Source organism: Periplaneta americana, chromosome 16 (assembly GCF_040183065.1).
Source record: "Periplaneta americana isolate PAMFEO1 chromosome 16, P.americana_PAMFEO1_priV1, whole genome shotgun sequence".
NCBI lineage: Eukaryota > Metazoa > Arthropoda > Insecta > Blattodea > Blattidae > Periplaneta > Periplaneta americana.
Window position 1 is genome coordinate 176,629,145 of NC_091132.1, and position 23,315 is coordinate 176,652,459.

Here is a 23,315-nt window from a genome sequence, read left to right on the forward strand (position 1 = left end):
TGTATAATTGCGAATATAGGAATATAAGTCAAATATAGTCAACATAACCTATAATTTCCATATGACATAACATACACGGCAGAGCACTGGAAACCACTAAAATTAGATGAAAGGGGCAACTGGTACAGTAAATATAACCTATAATTTCAACGTATCTAAATAACCGTGCGGTGCAACTGAAAATTATTGAATCCCTGCATAAATGAATGTACAAGAATTTCGCAATATTTAATCGAAATAAAGACACGTATTACACATACGAACAACGTAATTTTCACACCAGTAATAATATTACATCTTAACTCCTTTCTCAACAAGTAATTCAACGAGTTTATATAGTTTATTTAATAGTATATTACTGCAAAATAAATATGGAAATAATTGCTGGTATGATGATGAAGCGGATTAGAAAGAGAAAAGGGAATTGCTTGGGTCACTGCCTGAGAAGAAACTGCCTACTGAAGGATGCACTGGAAGAAATGGTGAATGGGAGAGGAGTTCGGGGCAGAAGAAGGCATAATGATACACGACATTGAGATATATGGATTATATGCTGAGACTAAGAGGAAGGCCTAAAATAGGTAAGATAAGAGAATGCTGGGTTTACAGTGAAAGATCTAACCTTGGGCAAAACACTTACGTAGGTATTTATATTAGTGGTATGAACATGGTTTTCAGGAACATGTTGTTCACTAGGTAATAATGGAACTATGTTTTGTTCCCCCACCTCTCACAGGAATGTAGCATACATAATGTCAAATTTAAGAACATCGCCAAGGTAATTTCTCATCAGAATAGGATTTCTTGAAAGTTTGGGTGTATTAAAATACTTGTTCTGAGAGTTGTCATGTACCATACAGTGAAAAATGGTACAAAATGGATTCAGTCTAGAATGTAATGCTTTGGCAATAAATGGTCACCGCAAATAAATGAAGTACATTTTTAATATATTTGTTAAAAGATATAAAATACAATAACTGAAGTGTGTATATCATATAGGTTCCATATGTTTGGTAGTGTCATATTGTGTAGTAATCTTTTTGACGTATATGGCCCTATTAAGCCTACATTTTATGCATATTTGTCACAATTTTACACCTTGAAAATGCTAACCCTATCGCACCAAGGTATAAAGAGAGTCACACCAACTTGATACCTAGCCCTTCCAGTAATTTTGCAAGTTCAAATCATGTCACGCCAGCATTGATCTCATTCCTTTCTATACGTCAGTCTTATGTTTTAGTAATTACTGACTATTTGGTGATTCATTTAATTGGGTAAGGACTAGTTGAGTTAAATTAATTTAGTATACAAAGAGAGGCAGATATGTACATATACCGCGGATTATTCAACTCCAAAGAGTATTAGGACATTCATATCATCGTTCCCTTACTCAAATTTCTCTTTTTCTTTAAGTTCGTAACAAGTATAGGCCTACTTTATGTTTGATGAAATTGGCAACGTACCCACTAATACTGGAAACTTTCTGTATGTTTGCGGGGAACATAATATTTGTATTCGGATATTTACCATTATTATACAAAAAAAAATAGATCCACTTCGAATAAATCTTTTGAAACAACCTACTTTTCAGAAATGAATGTCAGTTTGTAGTTTGTCAATTGACATCTTTCAGTTGCGATGGATTTCATCAAGACGGAACCTGAGGATGAAGGATTGACTATACAGATAAGTGACGATGCTCATTTGGAAGAGAAGAAGCCTATATCTGAGGTATATTGAAACGGATTGGTATCCATTTTGAGTATGGGTAATGGAAACATAATTTTTCTCTGTCTTACAAGTCTACTAAGTTTCGTCCTCATTTTACTGTAAATTATTTCTGTCTTTGCATTTGCAAAAAGCAGGTAATAGTCAAGGATTGATATGGAGACCCTCAGTGCAGCCCGTCAGATTTAATTCAACTTCTTTGAATCTATAATATACTCTTTTAACATTGTCTATGTTCTACAGGAAAGGGAATTCTTAGATTTGCATATGACTGAGTTAAGTGATTATGTCGGCCACACCTATGACGTCACTTCAGATATCAAAGTTGAAGATACCTCAGTGTGCAAAGCTGAGGTGAGTAGATCTTACAGGGTAGCCTATACAACTCTTCTCTCATAGTATTCTGACGTATGATAGAATCATTAACATTGTGTACCATTAATTTTTGTTTCTTAAATTTGAGCGATATTATGCCCTACTATTTAAATTATAAATAATAAATGAATCAGTATTAACACATATTTTCAATTTGGGGATGGACATAATCGTTGAATATTTATCTTGGTGACGTAACTATGAATGGACGTTAACAATTTTTGGGCTCAACTTAAAAATTCCATAGTTTATCATTTTGAATTATTTCTTGGTTCTATGCGTATCAGATTTATCTTCTCCTTCGATAGAGTTCTTGATTTACAACTCTTAAATGTTTAACAGGCATGATTTTCCTCTACATATAATATAGTGTAATACGATATGCGGCAAAACAAATGGTACTGTTATCATTGCTCATCTACTGTTCACCTTTCCCTGGCAACGAAGTATTTATTTTATTTATAATATATATTATTTTAATGTACCGAAATACATATGATATTTTCATGCAGATATTCTGCGTCATAATACGATGAAAGAGTAATGGAATGGAGAAAAATTCTCTCCGGCGCCGGAGAGAGAATTTTTGTCCATTCCATTACACTTTCATCATATGATGACGCAGAATATCTGCATGAAAATATCATATGTACTTCGGTACATTAAAATAATATATATGATATGCGTAAATCACTTCGTGATTTAAGACGGCGCTTATTCTGTCGGATCCCGGCCAACTAATCACTCATAACGAGTGCACCTCAGCACATGTGTGGACTTCAGTCCTACGTTCATAGACATCTATGACGTAGTGCAGAGGGCGGCCACTAGAGGGAACCCAAGAGTTTGAACTTAATCTGAGACAATTCTGTCCGACGCCGGGGTGGGTATTCGGTGTGGCTTAGTGCATAAAGCATCAGCATGTAGAGCTGAAAACCCGGGTTCAAATCCTTGCGCTGGAGAGAATTTTTCTCTGTTCCATTACTCTTTCATCGTATTATTTATAATAGTTTCACATATTGTGAATTCAGTGTTGTGTTGATTTCTGCAATTGAAGCGTAGGGCTGAATAACAGTCTATGTTACAATGTGCTAACTGTGCAGGAGGAACAAAAATGTTACATCATAATTCTGCTCATAAATTTACTATAGGACGGGCAACATAGACCATTATTCCATCAATATATTTTGTGCACTAAGCGAAGTATACGATTGTATGTTATTGAGAGTCATATTACACATCATAGATGTTTGCTACATTTTCAACTTCACAGAAATGCTATACAGACAATAAAAGCTTTATATAATCAGAATATTACGAAATATATAAAGTCAATCAAAGGTTAAATTATGAACAAAATGATTATCACATCTTTGACGTACTCCTCTCCCAATTTCACTTCCTTTTGACATTTCTTCTCCTGTCCTGACTTTCATTCGTTTCATATAAAGATTACTTAACAGTCTCCTCTCTTTCCAATCCACGCCAATTTTCTTTAGAATCCCCATCAGTTTATTCCAATCCACTCTGTCAAAAGCCTTTTCTAGGTTCACAAATACTACGTACACTTCTTCATTTTTCTGTAGGTATCTTTGGATAAAATTACACATTTGTGGTATCTTTTTTGTTCTACAGGAAGGCAATGTATTAGATCTGGACATAACTGGGATAAATGCGCAATGCATGGACTTCAGCAATGACCACAAATCAGAGATAAAAGTTGAGGAATCATTAATTCCAATTACTTCTCCCATGCGTCAATATGGACACCAGGTATGTGGAGATTGTCAGATGTCCTGGTTTTTTCTAATATATTTTTTTTTATTATGATGTATTACTTAGACATTAGCATTTTCATTGTGCTACCATTTAATTGATTCTTTGTTCAAGAAAGCCTACAATTGGTTTCCAATATTTTCTTCACTTTTATTTTTAAGAAATATTTAAATGTACCACTTAGTCATATCATTGCCAAAGTAAAGTTCTTCCAGTGAATGTGTCATACTTTTAAAGTGAAACAAATCGTATAAAAGAAAGAGGTTTATTTATTTCATTATTATTACTTTTAAGCACACTTAATGGTATTACATAAGGGCTATTCTATATTATGAAATCTATCAGAAAAAAAACTCGCATTTTTTTAATACTCTAATTTTTTCCCTATTTATACAAGGTGCTGAGGACAGTGCATTTTAAAAAATATACTAAAATATTAAAGTCAAACGGTTTTCGTACTATTGAGCGACAAATTTAGCGTATTTTACAAAAACAAGCCTCTTTCAGCGCTCAGAACTCTGGAACCATTTACTGCAGAACATTGAACGATAGCTCATTTTGAAGCTGCCATGTGGTAGGTTATGTTAAGAAGTAATCCTTATTTTTATTGTATACAGAGAGACAGATAATCTGATTTTACTTACTTTTAGGCTTTTTGCCAATTTGTAAAAATGTAAAAAATATTGAGAAAAAACCTTGCATTATTAAGAGGGACTTCGGCATTGTTTGCTTAGTGGCTCGGCAATAAGTTTCGAGGGTATTAAATAAATTATTTTCACATGCCTAGACTTGAACGGCGCAGTACCGCATGCACTGGCCGAGAGCTGAAGATAAGCGAGCGTTGGGCGTCCTTTTACTCCTGTGTTTATGAAAACTTGTGATAAAGCTAGCCCAGATATGCGCTACTAGACGAAACATCACGTGTTTATGTCTCCTGCCCTTGCTTGTCGCAGCTAGCTCCCGTCTCATAGTCAGCTCGTTACTTCACGTGCGTGCTATTTATTTTCTTTATTTGATATTTTCAATACTTTCTTATCAACGGTGCAGCAGTAAAATATATGTGTTTATTTGTACTTTCAATGCGGCATTTAACCATATATCTTTAAAATATTTTTTCGTGGTCAAAGGCGTCTTAATGAAGAAAAACCTAAATTCCTCCATTTCCATAAAAAGTAAGAAAAACTGTTTACATGTCAATATAAATTTTAATTTTTCAGCATCGAAATAAATAATGATTTTGATCTTTGGGTGAAAGGGTTTCGGAGCCACAACAGTTTAAAGTTGCTACTTTTATGAAAATACGATAAATTAAAATATTTTTAAGTTAAACACTATGAATTTCTGATGTTTCAAACTTGCACAAAGCATTGTATCACAGTTCTCTACGCACAAAAAAAGTTTTATTGTATTTAAAAATTGCAAGGTCAATTTTCTCTATATTTCGGTCGATTTGAGATGGAATAGCTCATATGGAAGAGAACTACATTGGGTTGCGTGTATACGGGTCTTCCAATTTTCAGTAACAGACAAACAAAAACCGGGCTTAATTTCACGAATAACGCACATGATATTGTTCTTTACATCATTAACCGTTTCTGGCTTATTGGCCGTGATTTAACACATCTCCACGAGAAGTAATCCAGCAGCATTAAAGCATTAAGATGCCAGTTAACATCACAACTACGCGAAATGATGAAGCCTCTGAACTTCTCCCTCAAAATGTCGATTATTTCGTAAGCAGTATGACATGTGGCGCCATCATGCTGAAACCAAACGTTTCTGAGATCTATACCTTCCAATTGAGGCCAGAAATAATTCCTTATCATTGCCAGTATCTTTCTCCATTGATAGTCAGAGCCACTTGTTCATCTTCGAAAAAATATGGATCATTGATTCCGCTGTACCAAAATCCACTGCGGTCGTTCTTGAATCTCCAATGAATTTTCATTGCTCCAAAAGTGGCATTTTGTTTATTAACGAAATCATTCGCAAAAAATAGGCCTCGTTGCTAAAGATGATTTTTCGGCTAAAAGCAGGGTCAACTGCCAATTTCTCCATAGCCCAGTCATAGTATACACCGCACAGTCTATGGTCATTTGACTTCAGTTCTTGGGTTACAACAGTTTTGTAAGGGTATAACTTAAGTCCTGATAAAAAATCTCCCAAGTTATGGTCTATGTGATGAGAGACCCAGTTCTTGTGTTTGCTGAAAAATTAATTTCCGTGAATTCTCGCGTACACTCTCACGAACATTGGCTATGTTTCCATTCGGTCACGTACATCCTTTGTTTAATTCGACACACAACCAGTTGCATCAATTTTATATCTGTTGCAAGGATGATTGCGCACATCATACGCTTGGCGAACCGATGACCCAATTTGATAATAAATTTTAACAATTTCTACTTGTTATAGAATTGTGTAATGTTTCATGATGATTTGCCAACAACAACTATAGCCATAGAAAATAATGACTGCTATAATTTCATAAACTTGGCAGCTATTATAAATATTAAAAGTAGGACTTTCTTAGGCCCGTAACACACTTGAAGAGTTTTTGCTAGCGAGAAATGTGTTGCGAGAAAGAGGCGAAGAGCCTTCCTCCACACACTTGGCGAGTTCTCGCTATCACAGATCACACCTCGCTATGATCATCTATGCACTGCCTTCATGCAGAAAGCATTTATCTGATTATAGTAATGACTCGTTGGGGGAAATATTATAGGTTATGTATTTACGTATATTGTCGTACTTAAATATATAACCTGTAAGTATATTGTCGTACTTTACAAATTACGTACGAACGCTATGTTGAATCTGAGTATTCAGATGATGAGGAAATGGAGTTACATGAACATATTTTGTTAATGAAAAGAAAAAGTAGGCCTAAAATTAAAGCCAGAAACATCTGAAAATCACATTGTATCTTACGAAAATAAGGGCGAGTTTTGGACACTGATTTCGATTTGAATGATGATACGTTTAGGCGTTATTTCAGGTTGAATGGACCTCAGTTTTTTGCCATTCATGATATGATAGAGGATTCTTTGCTATGTTCAGATTAAAATTATGTAAACTGTTAAGACATATAGATGCATTATTTGAAATGTTTAATTAATACTATTAAATCTCATCAAAATAAAATATAGCCCTATTTATTTACAGATAATCTGATATTTGTCTCCAGATTTCTTCTTTAAGTTTCGTGTTTTTATAATTTTCATCCCGTGTATCATATAAATAGGCCTACGGGTGACATCGTACAAGTTTGATAAGTTTCTGACTGCAATTATCAGCCATCTTTCCTCATTTTCAAATAAAAACAATCCAATTCATCGCCACCTGTGATATCTTTTTCTACATTCAATCGTCATAAAGAGTATAAATGTCAAAGATCTTTGATAAATGTGTCAAGAAAATTCGCTGAGCTACCGATTCCAGCGAGAAACTCGCGCGATATTTTTGCCTCGAACGAGAATCTCTTCCAGTGTGTGGACGTCCATTTGAATTCATGTTATCAATCTTTGAATGAATAATTTCAAGGGAAAAATTGTTCCGGGGCCAGGTATCGATCCCGGGACCTGTGGTTGAACGTACCAGCGCTCTACCACTGAGCTACCTGGGAACTCCACCCGACACCGTCTCAACTTTTCCCTTTTATATCCACACAACTCGCGTGGGCTGACGAAACGCCAGAGACCCACAACGAGTGCACACAATCTCTGTGTGACTTGGAATTGTGGTTTTCTGTTAACGAACACAGTAACATATATATTTTGCAAATCTAATCTTTCACGTGAAGCTCCCTGTAAAGCAGATTTGGATAATTTCAAGGGAAAAATTGTTTCAGGGCCGGGTATCGATCCCGGGACCTCTGGTTGAACGTACCAGCGCTCTACCCGGCCCCGGAACAATTTTTCCCTTGAAATTATTCAAATCTGCTTTACAGGGAGCTTTACCTGAAAGATTAGATTTGCATAATCTTTGAATGTTCTCGCAACACGTTTCTCGCTAGCAAAAACTCTTCAAGTATGTTACAGGCCTTATTGCAAGACTCTATACATAATCCTGGATTATTTTGGTGGCGGAAATGTTATGAAAACGCAAACTTTTTCATTTTTTCCTTATTGGTCCCATGTCTTCAAAATTTCTCAGGTTTTCCCATTATTGAAGCATGTTTTTGTTATATGTTGAGACTGTTCTTTGTTCTCAAGTTTTTAATATTCTTAATATCTTATATAATATGCAAAGTAAATCATATTATTTTCCTACCATTGCCAATATTTTTCGGAACTTTATGTACTTGTTATATATTAGTGTGCTCCTTTTTTGTCATTACTAACTAGTGTTTAATTTTGTGTGTATTTTACCTGTGGTCTCCTGAATCTAGAGACGTCATGTTGTGACATATCGTCACTGTTTTATTTTATGATTTTTTTTTTGTCAGGAACAGTCATGTTACTTGGATACATTCAAAGAGGAATTCAAGTTGAATCTGGAAGCAAAACTACATGATGACGAAGACATTTCTGAGTGGTGAGAGCACTGTCATGTTTTCACTATGTCTTTAGTTTTACTGCTTCAGCTGATTCATGACGTAGGACAGAAATTTGTGTCACTTCACAGCACTTTCTCATGCGTGAAAACGATCCAAATTTCTTCAAGTAAACTTCTGAATTAATTTTAGGTCAAATAAATTGTTTCAACGGAATAATAATGGCACCAATAATATGACCATTACAGCTACTACCACTACTTTTATTACTTCTACTATCACTACTACTGCTACTACCACTACTAATACTACTAACACCACTATTACTACCCCTGGTGCCACCACCACGTGATTTACCTTAGCATGTGTTCCAGTAATCTTTTTGTTTTTAGTGTAACAATCCTGTATGGATATTACTGGGTTCAAATTTTTTTCTAAATTTCCAAAATAAAAAATTGAATAGTAAGAACTAGTATTGATATGAAAGCTAGTGTTTTTTGTTTTGTTTTAAGAAACAATTTTTAATTATGGCCTAAAGAAAATAAAGTGTCAAGTGGGAAAAACGAATATTTCTGACATAACCTTTTATTTGGGTTTGACGAGCAAATGCATCTGATCCCACTAGAATCATTGGAGCCCTTTGTGGGAAGAATATCATCGGAGAATCTTAGCATGATTCTCCATGATTATGAAAAACATCTGTCTTTCATATTTTCCTTACTCAAAAGAAGTGACTGGAAAATTGCATTATGGTAACAGGCTATGTGTCTCTAAACTTAAAAAGTCTTTTTTTTTATACGCAAATTACGCCAACTTACTCTACATTCCTATACATACGTACATAGAGACACATACATACATATATATTTATAAGTTGCTCTTAACCTTTACTCATGGTAATATTTACATTATTTTATATGGGTTCATGTCCCATTTTGTTTATTGCAGTATTCCAGATTTACATGATACTAAAACTGTATCAGAATACGACAGTAGTCAGCCTAAATACGATTTGATAATCCAGAGCGGCGAAAATTGCGTCACTTCGTTGAATACCACTTGTGGAAGTTCTACAAACTGTAGTGACTACGGAAAATTGTCCACACAAGATGGCTATAAAACACAATCCCACACTCACAGTGCTGAATCTTCATTTAGAAGTAACAAAGTAGACAATTCAAGTATTTGTGCCGAACCTGTAACTCATTCCAATTCTATCAAAAGTATTTCGCTGACACATGCAACGGACAATCGAGTGAAATGTGATGATTGTGGGAAGAGTTTCTCGTCATTTTGGAATCTGAAAATCCATTCTCGCTTGCATACAGGCGAGAAACCATTCAAATGTAAAGTTTGTGGGAAGAATTTTGTACAGTCATCAAATTTCAGAGTTCACGCTCGATTACATATCGACGGAATGAACGAAAAGAGATTCAAGTGCGATATATGCGGGAAGCTTTTGAAACGACCTTCAAGCCTACAAGCTCATATCCGCTCGCATACAGACGAGAAGAAATTCCAATGCGAAATTTGTGGAATGGCTTTTTCGCGGATGATAATACTTCAGCGACATTGTTTCAGACATTCAGGTGAAAAACCACTGAAATGCGATGAATGTGGAAAACCTTTTCCTGAATCTTCGGCTCTAAATAAACATAAACGGATACACAAAGGCGAAAAGCGGTTCAAATGTGATATATGTGGAAAGTGTTTCTTGGAATCTGGAAATCTAACGCAGCATGTACGCCTCCACTCAGGCGAAAGACCATTTAAATGCAATGTTTGTGGGAAGTTTTTCACGTTGTCGAAAAATCTTAAGAGACATACGCAACTTCACACAGGTGAAAAATCACTGAAATGCGAACATTGCGGAAAGTGTTTCTCACAATCGGGTGGTCTTCGGAGACACGCACGCCTTCACAATGGCGAGAAACTTTTCATATGTGAAGTGTGTGGAAAGTCATTTGCGGAGTCGGGAAATCTCAGAAAACATGCGCGCTTGCATACAGGCGAATTGAAATGTGATGATTGTGGAAAGGTTTTCTCGAATATGAAAAATTTAGTAGAGCATTCTCGTATACACAATGGCGAGAAGCCGTTCAAATGCGAGATCTGCGAAATGCGTTTCTCTGAATCAGGACATCTCCGAAGACATTCTCTTCTACACACGGGGGAGAAGCTTTTCGAATGTTCTGAATGTGGCATGTTTTTCTTGCTAATGCGGCATCTGAGGAGGCATCATGCATTCGAACACTCGAGTGAAAAGATTCTGAAATGCGAGGAATGTGGAGAGTCTTTCTTGTATTGGGGAAGTTACAGCAGACATAAACGACTTCACACAGGAGATAAGCCATTCATGTGTGACGTCTGTGGGAAGTTTTTCTCACAGGCGGGAAATCTCAAGAGACATGCATGCCTTCATACATCAAGCGGCAACCAAAAAGTTTCTAGTGCCCCAGATCACATATAACAGATTCACTAACTTTATTCGGTTTCATGGCAACAATATTTATCAATTTCACTATGCTGATATCTAGCCACTGCAAATAATGTTAGGGTAGGGTGGGGCTATTTGAATCAATTTTTCTTCAGTCGCAATTCACAGCTATAGATTTCTCATTTTCAAAATTGGAACATCATTTTACATTGCAGTGGGGTGTTTTGTATTAAGAAATAGCAAATTTAGTTTTCTCATACGCGCGTATATTCCAAGATATTATAGAACATGTCAAAACATTGATTTTTCACGAAAGGTGGGGTAATTTGGATCACTAGTGGGGCTGTTTGGATTACATGTTTTGTTGCAACACTGTACTGAAATGCAAACCCACAATGTTATAAACTAATAAAATCATAATATAAAATATTATAAACTCAGAACGTGAAACTGCTTATAATATAGGCGAACTAAACACATTTTCCACAAGTAAATTGTTTTCGTCCGGCTGCTCCTACGCACATTTCATGGTATCAGGTTTTGCAGGACTGGCATCTTATCCAGTCACCTTTTGTGAACGAATTCTTATCAAAATAATTGACCCCGCAAAAACCACATGGTTCACTGTCTTCTTCAGTCGTTTCTTGTGATGATTCTTCATCTGAACTGCTGGTTTTTACTTTTTTGTTATGTGCAAACTATCTTCTTGTCTTTTGTGGATTAGTTTCTTGATTCCTAATTCTTCTCTAATTGTAACTTTCTCTTCGCTCTGGTTTTCTCAATATTTTCAGAGGATGTCAGATGAGAAGCAGCTTGCTTTTGTCTGTTTACATTTTCCTTTATTATATTTTTCATATGATTCAAGTAGCCCCAGTAAAAATGATTCAACTAACCCCATCCTTTGGATTTACGTATAACTCACGTAGTTCCTACGTTTCGCAACAGAATGCGCTAGTTGTACCGCAAAAGAACGAATGGAGTAGTATGTTACTTGACAACAGATAGGTTATACGGAATAACTACATAATATTAATACTAAGCCTTATTTACTAGCTTTTGAAAATTGTATGGCATTAAAAACAAAACAAATGGCGCTTACCTAAGTGTTTTTGAAGTTCTCCTGAAGCTTGAAAAATGTATGTAATGACTTAAAAACGCTTGAACAACACGGCCAACTGATCTGTACAAGTTCTCAATAGTAATGGCTGCCTGTATGTACAACAGTTTGTACGCAGTAGGCCAAATGCTTAAATTGATCCTACTAGCCCCTTGATTCAACTAACCCTACCCTACCCTATGGTATAATTTTCATTGCAGTTCCATGGAGCAAATGTACTTCCATCTATCGGTCGTTACCAATTCACAGTGGCGATCCTAGTGGTTTTCTTTTATCTGTTGCCTTTTCACAATTTGGAAAAGGTCAATATGGTATATATGTGATCATAGGTGGTACTTAAGGTCCATATAGACGGTTCAACTTCAGACATTCAAGCAATCCATTTTAAATCTTGCGTACACTACTTTTAACACTTGAATATAATTAATTGATTAACTGGTGGACTTACTCGTGTTAATTATGTAAGATTTGTCCGGCTTACAGCTATTTCAGTGCTTCACGCACCATCTTCAGAGCCTACTAGATCACGGCGTCATCTCGAACGTCTCTGCCTGTTATGTGTGTGTGTTTGATTGTTGAAAGGTGCTGAAGAGTGGAGTCAAATAGTGTGTGTGTACTGAAATTGATCTGTGTGTTGAGAATTTGATCAGGGTGTGTTTTAGTGTGTGTGTATATTTCGTATTGTTCTAGTGTGTTGGGTTTTTCGTTCTGGGGTTGTATGTGTAGGATTTCCATGTCTGTATTTATGTTATTGTATGTGTGGTTAGCATTGGTTATGTGTTCGGAGTATGTAGATGTATTGTGTTCTCTGGTTACTGCTCTAATGTGTTCTTTGTAGCGTGTTTGGATGAGTAATTACATATTATAATCCTTACCACATAAGCGTATATAAATAACAAATCTTTGCGAATCTTGTAATTACCGTTAATACATTAAAATTTGATACAATATATTTTTACATATTTACCCCACATCACATATTATACCTTGGTATTACATAAATGTACATATTTATAGGTTTTATTAGTTTTTACTTCTCTAAAAGGAAAAAAAAAATCTGCTGGCGAAGTATATAATTTGAAATACACAGATTTAAAAAGCCTTTTTACCTACGCAAGAAAGAATATATTTCGGGACGAAACATAACATCCTTAGTTCCAGGAAGTAAAAGAGGCTCTCACTCCATACCGCCCACTATAAATATGAGTGAACAAAATGCAACCTTTCTCATAAAACTACCTTGTATGGTAAAAATCGCTCAGAAAGTAGCGTTGCCTTCATGCTGTGAAGTGGGACGAGGACGACATGATTTGTCTCCAACTATAATTGTTCTGCACACGTCTTAACAAGCTGTTCCCACGCAATTTGCAACCTTAACCCACCCTCTTCCTAATCCTTCCAGGGAAAACCCGTGTCAAGTCTGGCATGAGCCGCAATAAAGTAGCCGACTTTTGAAAAGAAGCTGGAGTAAAGGAACAAACTGGAAAGATGTTGAAAGATTAAAATAAATAGCTTTTCAGGTTATTGCTTGACCTCTTTACTTTAAATTTAGTAGACCTATACGGAAATGGGATTTTCCGAGCAATTATTAAGTATCGTTCTCGGCTGGAATAATCCTACCCTTCTGAATGAGACAGGAATGTCACTTTTCAAAACAGTTTGTAAATGCCTATAGTTTGAGATTTTAGTAGGTACTTTGTTTCTTACAGGGAGCAGCTAAAATACAGTACTGTTGTGTCATTGATTTCACTCAGTTTTCTAGTTTTAGTAATTACAATATAAAGTGCAAGTGAGTTTATCTACTGTTTTTAACTAACTAAATTGGCCCCTGTATTTTCAACCCTAACGACAAAAATAAAATCATGGATTGCGATGAACGAGACTTTCACTAAAGATGAAAAAATAGTAATGTGTCAGGTATGCTTTGTGCGAGATCGTGTGTATTTGCTTGTTTTCCGCACAAAACCAATACGCGGTAAGTGTGAAATACCACATTCAGTATTCCCAACGTAACACACACAACAATTTCCCTCTTCCTACCGCTCAAGCGCCACATTCATTTTACTGCTTTAGCCTTTTAACATATTATTTTTAGAAACGTTTAACATAGTAATAATTATAAATTGGAAACTTACCACTGCAATATCACCTAAATTGCACTGTTAATTATTGTTTTTAAATATTTGCAAAAATTAAGTAAACTCTACTACTCCACAAAAGTTATTGCATTCCTGATGCAAGTAACATTAAGGAAGCCGTGAAAAAATCAACAAGATTCCAGATGCCGTTGCTATTATTGCAATATGTTATATAAATAATGTTGTTAAAATGAAAAATAAATCATTACATAACCTTACCGTTTGTTTTAAGTTCGCATTTATAGACTGGGGGAGGGGGAAACAGACGTATATCACGGCCTGTTGGAGTATAGTAAACACAGAAAACATTTTATAGCAACAATGTTGAAGATAGATATTTTGGTATTCCAAAGTTGCCGTCATTAAACAGAAACCAAGATGGAGATTTCATTGTAACTAATTAGAAATTCGTCTTTCAGGTATGAAATAAACGATCTTTGCACAAAATAATGTACGATACACGAGCGGTATGTTTGTTTTCATGTTCGAGGAAAACGTCAACAAACCGCTCTTGTAACGCATATTACTAGTAAAAGAAGCCGGGTGCTCTATGAAATGACAACTGGAGAGTCTTACCTATCCCATATCTGCCAGATATTGATATTAAATATTTTCATGATTTTACATATTTTGGTACATATTCAGCTTATTTTTTTACATAAATATGTACATATTTCACACCTTGATATTACGTAAAAATCCGGTCCCTACTCATGAGTGATATAATATGGCCACAACAAAGTTTATATACTGTACTTTAAATTAATTTTCACTCGTTTTGATAGGTTCAGGACCTATTATTCTTATAGGTCTCTTTTGTGTAGTAGTGAAAGATAATTATTATTAGAGGTTAGGTTTCGATATAGTACAGTATCATATTAAGCACTACATGTTTCAAAAGAAAACACTATCTTAGGTTAATAAAAATGGAGTACCATAATTTCTTTTGGACAAGATACAGAACAAGGGGGAGCGCAATGGTAGAGGTTGAGGTTGTGTCGTAACATCAATCAGCTCACTTTTAAATTCTTTTAGTCCGCAAGAACAATAGATAATAATTTATTTCTTTACTTATATTTAATGTGCTGTACAACAGCCAGTGGCCAATTACAATTCAGCACAAAGAATATAACAAAAACATCAGCAATGATATAAATTACAATAAAAGTACAATGAAGTAATTAAATTAATGGCAATTAAATAAAATGATAATTACAAATGAAATGATGGAATTATATAAATGAAGAATGGAATCATATAAATAGTATTACAAAGATATGCAAAATGAGGAGAATATTATGATACAACGACAATAATGACATTGAATGGAGGGAATGAAATGGATGACTATGAAAATGAAAGGATAGAATCATGTAAATGAATAAACAACAAAATAATATAAAAGGTAACGAGAATAATATTAAAATACATATTTAAACAAAAGGCATAAATTAATAGTTCATTATGCAACTACCCTATAATGGTAGTAATTAAGACGAGAGTATGTTTGTTTATGAAACGAGCGCAAGTGAGTTTCATAATTTTCATTCGAGCGTCTCAATTACCATTATAGGCAAGTTTCATAAGACTTTTTATGCTCGACCATATTTCTAACTTGAAATTTTTCATAAGTATTCATGTTATGGTAATGTAAGTGAGGAGCGGAACTGACCTGAATTGTGAGATGTGCGCAGACGCGAAAGTATTGATTTTTTCCGAAACACGAATGTCATTGACCTTAATCTAGAGAATAACATGAACATTAGGCTTCATATAACCTGGAAATTGATTTAGAATTGAAAAACGAGATGACAAATAGAATTTATTTGAATATTATTTAAATTAACGCTAATTATTATAGTAACAGAACATAACCTTCTGCGACAGTATTGGATTTCCAGCCTCCGCGACTTTTCGCTAATTGTCTTTCGATTGCATATCCGACAATAATCGATACTCGCGGTTTTATAATGTTACAATCAGTACAATGGTGATTTCTCATTGGCTGAACAACTGAATTATAATGAATAGGTGTACTTTAATGAGATGCATTAAAGGGCTACTACCAGGTGTATAATTACTACATTTCGGCATGGTCGAGCATAAACTGTTATAAAACTCTAAGTATATACTACACATTAAATGGATCCAAGATAGATCCATGCAAATTAGCATATTTTATACATCTGCAGACCGGAGAGAGAGATTTAGAATTGATATTGTAAAACATTTTATGAAATCTTAAATTCTAAGCAGGAATACGAAGACTGATATTGCTTAGCAAAGATTCACAATCAATATTACTCTTAAGAACTTTACCAAATAATAAATGATCAAGATCTTGACGTCTGGCAAATAAACTACAGCAATTAATATATTTGCAGTTAATCTCATATTTATAATCATCAGAATTAGGTAAAAATCTATAAGAATACAGGGAAATAAATTTTATTTGAATATTCTCTAGCTTAGCCGAGTCAGTGAAGTAATGGAGTTCCATACAACAGATGCATATTCAAGCTTGGATCTGACCAATGTATAGTATAAAATTAATAAACACATAGGAGTGGAAAAAGAATAAGTTATAGACCTAATTAGACCAAGCATTCTTAATGAATGGGTATAAATATATTGCACATGATCATGGAAATATAATTTAGAATCAAGTAAAACACTAAGATGTCAATACTATCTTTCCTAGTAATTATAGTCCACACCTGTGGAGTAACGGTCAGCGCGTCTGGCTGCGAATCCCGGTCGGGGCAAGTTACCTGTTGAGGTTTTTTCCGGGGTTTTCCCTCAACCCATTACGAGCAAATGCTGGGTAACTTTCGGTGCTGGACCCCGGACTCATTTCACCGGCATTATCACCTTCATATCATTCAGACGCTAAATAACCTAGATGTTGATACAGCGTCGTAAAATAACCCAATTAAATAAAAATAAATAGTAATTATGATATTACTAAGAGAATAATTGAATTTTTGGGAGGTTATTTTACTTGAGAAGGAAATGGTAAAAGTTTTGGATTGATTAATTTTCATTCCATTTTCAACAGTCCAAAGGGCAATTGAATTAATATCATTTTGAAGAATTTGACAATCAGCCAAACTACTTATTTTGAGAAAGATTTTGAGATCATCCGCAAATAAAATACAGCTAGAACTTATTCTTTTACTTATGTCATTTGTAAATAATAAAAATAAGAGAGGCCCAAAGTAGACCCTTGAGGAACTCCACATAAACTATTGAATGGATCCGAGAGAGAATTACCTAGTCTAACACAAGATTGTCTATCTATCTGTTAAATAGTTTTCAATCCAATTCACGTAGTTAGTGGAGAGACCAAAGTTACTTAATTTAGTTAATAAAATTTTGTGAGGAACAACATCAAATGCTTTGCTAAAATCAAAATAAATTGAGTCAATTTGACCTTGAGTTTCGACAACAGGCATAATGAGATTGAGATAGGAAACTAAATTAGTAGTTGTAGATTTCCCTTTAGTAAAATCATGTTGGGCTGAATTGATCTTATTTTTGACATAAAATTAAATGTGTTTATGTATAATTTTTTCAAAAATTTTAGAAAAATTGTTCATGCTAGAAATAGGTTTATAATTAGTAACATTATTTTTATTACCATTTTTAAGAACAGGAATAATGGATGCTTCTTTTCAGAGTGAAAGATAAATTCCTGTTTTTAATCTAAGATTCAATAAATAAGTTAAAACAGGTATGAGAATATCAGAGCATCCCTTAATCATAAAATTAGGAATGCTATCAGTACCTTTAGATTTATTAGGCTTCAGCTTTTTAATGGCTTTAGTTACATCAACGATTGTTATTTTAGGTAGGGGCAAAGAGTCAGTAATATTAGAATCGTAAGTAAAGAAATTAGAGTTATAATTTTGTTGAACAGATTTAAATTGACTAGCAAATGCATTAACAATTTTGAATTTGATCCGTGATGTGAACCCCATTTATTAATAATTCTGATGGATAATTATTAGTTTTACGAAAAGACGCAACCTATTTCCAAAATGTATTTGGTTCATTCTTTAAATTGTCAACAATTTATTGTAAACATTTAAATTTGTCCAATTTAATAATAGCTTCGACTTGTTTTCTAAGACTAGAAAAAATTTGATACTGATGATCGGTTTTGTATTTTTTAAATTTCTGATGCGCTTTGTTTTTTGCTTTATGAGTCGACGTAAATTGTTTGAAAACCATTTAGGATAGTGTGACTTTTTAACAAAAGTGACAGGGACGGACAGAGATATTCATAACTTGAGACAATGAATTAGTGGCAGCATTTACGTCAGTAATCTGATAAATACTGTTCCAATCATAATTTTTCAGAATAGAACAGGAGCGTATTTTGCGGGCTACCGGCGGTAGCCCAAGGAAATTACAAAAGAAAAAGTTTATAATGTAACATAATGTAATAATTTTGTATTATTAGTTTTCCATAGTAATTAAAATTAAAGTAATTGTTAGATATATTTTGTGTAATAATAGGGTCAGCGGTAGCCCAAACCCTTTAACCAGTATACGCCACTGGAATAGAATAGAGATTCAGGTAATCGCCTTGAGTATAATTTAAGTAGAAACTATTATTGCAACTATTATGATAATATGCAGGTAACGATAAATTTAGTTCAAGATCGATTGAAATAGATTGGTGATAATTATCCTCAGGAACTATAGAGTGGTCAGCGAGTTTAACTGAATTATTATAGACATTAGTAAAAACCAAATCAAGTAAATTTTTGCTAGTAACAGTTAAGTTGATTTGAATTAAACAAAGAAGGCACGACTAGGAATATAAATCCATGGACTTAATTTTAGAGCAATAATGAATGTCATTAAGATTAAAACCAGTAGACCAGTGCATACCAGGAGCGTTGAAGTCCCCAAGGAAGACGATTCTAAAATTTTGGGTATCAATTTTTTTTTTCAATAAAATTGAGATAAGATTTTAATTGATTATGAACTGTATCAGGTGAGAAGTAATGATGTCCGATTAACAGGTTATAACCATCAGCCATTTTAATTTCAACACAAACACATTCATTGATAATTTCTAAATTATATCGGCGATATGTAAAAGATTACTAGTTATTAATCGCTGCTAGGACTCCACCACCCCTTGTTTTATTAATGTCTACAAACATTCTGTCTGCACGAAACACAGCATAATTGTTTGGAAATAAGTTTTCATTTAAAACTGATTCAGATAACCACGTTTCAGTGAGACAGATAATGTCATCATTATTACTCACTATATTCTCGAAAAATTCGTTAGTCTTGGTATTCAACCTCTGATATTTTGATAAAATATTTCAAGATGATTACTTGAATTGCACATTGTAAGATAGTTAAGTCAAACTAAGAGGCATTCACCCTAGATTCAACTAGAACATTAGTAGTTCCTCAAGTTTTAATTTTCCAAAGAAAGGTGCAATGAGACACCCAGCAGGCCAGATATGTTTAAGTCAAAATCCCTCTCGTCAACAGATATATGGAAAGCGGAATACGTCTGATATTTAGTTTTTAATTTTGTAACTGCAAGTGACCTTATATTCAGTTGATTCTTTAGTGAATCCTCAATGTTCGACTTATTAATATTAGATCTAAATCTTGAAACGAATAAAGATTAAGGGTGCTATTCATAGACATTTCGCAGGACGCGCTACGAGCGTACTAAGCTAGCCCCGGCTATCCACTGGTTACTTGTACAGAATTCAAATCATATCCTACCGCTAACACTAGTTTATGAATCGAAAAACGCTGATCATCCACCGGAAGCCCGCGCTAAACATGTCTATGAATACGGCCCTTAGTTTTTATTATCTCGAGAACCATTTCTAGTTTACTGTTGGCCAAAATTCCAACTCTGTGTTCGCGATTTTTATTCCTCTTACGTGTTACAATTTGGAAATCATCAGAATTCTTATTACCTGACGAAACATTGGCCTGTATACCGTTACAATTAATATCTTGCCGAGTAGCCATGCTATTGTGTGTGTGGCAACATCCTACTAGACGCTGACCCAGCGGAATTCACAGTGTTTACATTATCGGATAACACTCTTCTATATGTTTCCATAATGCGAGATTGACTAGACAGCTGATCCACTTTAGGCTCATGGTCAACTGATTCGGAAGGGTCATTTCCCTTATTAGTGAGTACGTTAGAATTTGTCTTAAACCAAAATTTTGGCCACCTGAATTTTCAGAATCGCATTTTCATTCTTCAGTTCTATCATTTCCTTCTGGAGACTCTTTACATACTCCAATGTGTCACAAACTGTATCAAGAATGTTCACACGATTTAATCGACCAGTCTCATCCTGTACAGAGAGTGAATCAACTGAAGGCAGGCTCGGGAGGTTGAGCTCCCTGATGGTGAAATGACTTTTTTTGTAGGCGAAACAAGCTTTCTAGAACTTAGCAGAGTATCGTCACCTCGGGAATTTTTCATTGCACTTACACAGCACTCGCACTTATAGGAAGAGATGCCTCCATCCATGAACAAGTGTCTCCCAGATTGATGCATTCTAGATGATATCTTGCTCCACAAGACTTCGCACATTTCAAAAATTTCTGCCTACCGAAGAAGGCAGCGCGACAAATGGTACAAAATCTTTGCTCGCCGGCATACTGAATACCGTGTAATACTAAGTAGGCCAGATGTCGTAACTAAAACACTGTTAAGATAATAATAATAATAATAATAATAATAACTTTTAAGAAGTTATTTAAAAATAAGCTCGGCATTACCGGTACGTTTAATAAAAATATTAAGTCGATTTCTTTTCAAATTGAAACTAGATTTTTGAACACCAATGTTCTACATTCTACTCTACTGCATGGGTAGGGGTCGCACTAAAGTAAAGGGAGGAAAACTGGTGCTTCATAATAATAAAAAATCTTGAGAAGCACTGCCTTAAGGCCCTTATAGATCGCGCCAGGGGTTTTGGCAGATGGATTTTCTTAATGGGAACTGGAGAGCGAGTACTCACCGCTGCAAGATCGGCTGTTATCTCTGTCGCAGTGGAACGGGTAGGACATAAGAGTAAATATGCACGCCCGAGTATTTGTGCACTCTGGACAGTCACCTCAAAAAACTAAATATTACAGTAGTCTACTGTACAGGACTGGTAACTGTGTCCGCGGTCTTGTTGGTGAGGAAAAGGTTTTCTGAGGGAAGCGAAGAGGAAGGGGGGAGTTGAACTTAGTGGTAAACATACTATTATGCGTGCAAGAAACATTTCCTCCATCTAAACTGCATGCTTTTCACGACTCTGTTTAGTGATTTTCTGCCCCAAGGAAAATTGATTTTTTCTTTAATTACCGTCAAAAGTTTAGGTATTGCCGGCACTCTCTTTTCTTGAATATAGAAGTCTTGTATTGTATTTCTTATAACACACTTGTCGAAGTCGTCTACATGCAGTATATTACGAGATATTATTAGTCTCTTCTTTCTTGGCGATTTCAGAAGTCTATCCGGACTGTTTTCTTTTCTTATCTTATGTTCCTTCCTAATCTTCTTTATTATACTATATCCCACACCAGTGTATTCGGCCGCTCTTTCAGTTGATGTATTTAAGGGAATCCTCAAATGTTTTTGCACTCTTTCCTCATCGCACTTCTCTATGATGTTAGCTATTATTTCTCTTGCTTCACTATGAATAGTTGTGTTTGCCTTTCTATTAGCCACACTAAACGAAAGTGTTTAAGACTATCGTTCTTGCTAATATCACTGCTCTATAATCTCGCACTATTATTTCTATACTATAGTTATACACATCCTATACTATTTTTACACTACACTACACTACTAATCCTATTCTAAATATACGCACTACACTGAATTGCACAGATTTACTGTAATTACTGTATAAGGAAGTTCTGAATTGAACAATGTAAAGAATACTGTAAACTCAAGTTGACTGCACTCTCGCAATATATATTCAGAACTGGTAGTTGCCTGTCAATGTCATAGCAAAGCCACCCCCATCCCGAACCTTTAGTACCTACCCTCTTCCCCGCGGTTGCGGCAGACCCCTCTCACACGGACACAGTTACTACTCCTCCACAGTATATGTGTCTTTGGTATTCCCAAGAAATTTGTTCGATTAATTAAAATGTGACTCAATGAAACTTACAGCAGAGTCCGTATAGACCAGTTTCTATCTGATGCTTTTCCAATTCACTGCGGGCTAAAGCAAGGAGATGCACTATCACTTTTACTTTTTAGCTTCGCTCTAGAATATGCCATTAGGAAAGTTCAGGATAACAGAAAGGGTTTGGAATTGAACGGGTTACATCAGCTTTTTGTCTATGAGGATGACGTGAATATGTTAGGAGAAACTCCACAAACGATTAGGGAAAACACTGAAATTTTACTTACAAATAAAGCAATAGGTTTGGTAGTAAATCCCGAAAAGACAAAGTATATGATTATGTCTCGTGACCAGAATATTGTACGAAATGGAAATATAATCTGTTATACTTATATATATATATATATATATATATATATATATATATATATATGGAAATATGTTAATCCTTAGTCAATAGATAAGACTGAGTTTTACGAAATACGAACATTAAGGGATGGAAAATGGGAGGCAGTAATGATCAAAATAATTATACCGATTTAAAACAAAGATTCACTCATAAAATTGGGTTAGACTATTCATCTCATCTCTCAGAATTGTTTCTAAATTGTATAAGGAAAGTAAAAAAAATGCAATTTCATGTAGGCTACTCCCTTGAAATAACTTCATTTTTTTTTTTTTTTACTTCCGAGCAGAGAGGAGAGAGAAATAAGTCGACGATTTTAAAAATTCACTAAACTATATTAACTAGAGACGTAAAATTTAAATGAAGGTTACTGTCTACAATATTGGTTAAACATTCTTAGACTTTTTAAATACCATATCCTAAGGTACCGGTACTAATGAAAAGGCAGAAGGGAGTGAGAAATCTCATGTCATCCGATCTCGATGAAAGTCGATATCTGGGGATCTTTGCGATCACAGAATACGAATAAAGTATTATTTAGTCCGACTTTGTCCCTAAAGTGGTGGAGTGGGACAAAAATGGGTGAAAAATTAAATTACTGTATATATCTTAGGGGTTTTCGAGACGAAAATTACGAATAATACAATTTGTGCGAATTCAATATGACAGTTTCAGTACTATGAATTATATTTAAAAAAATTAAACATC

At 34.7% G+C, this 23,315-nt stretch overlaps 1 protein-coding gene across 1 annotated transcript; it reads left to right on the top strand.

The window, feature by feature from the left end:
- Window positions 1-1,174: 1,174 nt before the first annotated feature.
- Window positions 1,175-11,517, top strand: LOC138692039 (zinc finger protein 678-like). The gene is made up of 6 exons (XM_069814870.1): window positions 1,175-1,277; window positions 1,637-1,734; window positions 1,975-2,085; window positions 3,742-3,879; window positions 8,330-8,418; window positions 9,326-11,517. Exons 2-6 carry the CDS (start codon window positions 1,642-1,644, stop codon window positions 10,845-10,847), a joined length of 1,953 nt encoding a protein of 650 aa, XP_069670971.1. The 5' UTR covers window positions 1,175-1,277; window positions 1,637-1,641; the 3' UTR covers window positions 10,848-11,517.
- Window positions 11,518-23,315: the final 11,798 nt, after the last annotated feature.

What these genes read in the sequence shown, in the direction of transcription:
- LOC138692039 (XM_069814870.1), top strand. Translation starts at nt 1,642, where the DNA reads ATGGATTTCATCAAGACGGAACCTGAGGATGAAGGATTGACTATACAG. An exon ending in AGAAGAAGCCTATATCTGAG is followed by an intron (nt 1,735 to 1,974) that starts GTATATTGAAAC and finishes TATGTTCTACAG; the next exon opens with GAAAGGGAATTCTTAGATTT. An exon ending in TGCGTCAATATGGACACCAG is followed by an intron (nt 3,880 to 8,329) that starts GTATGTGGAGAT and finishes TTTTTTTGTCAG; the next exon opens with GAACAGTCATGTTACTTGGA.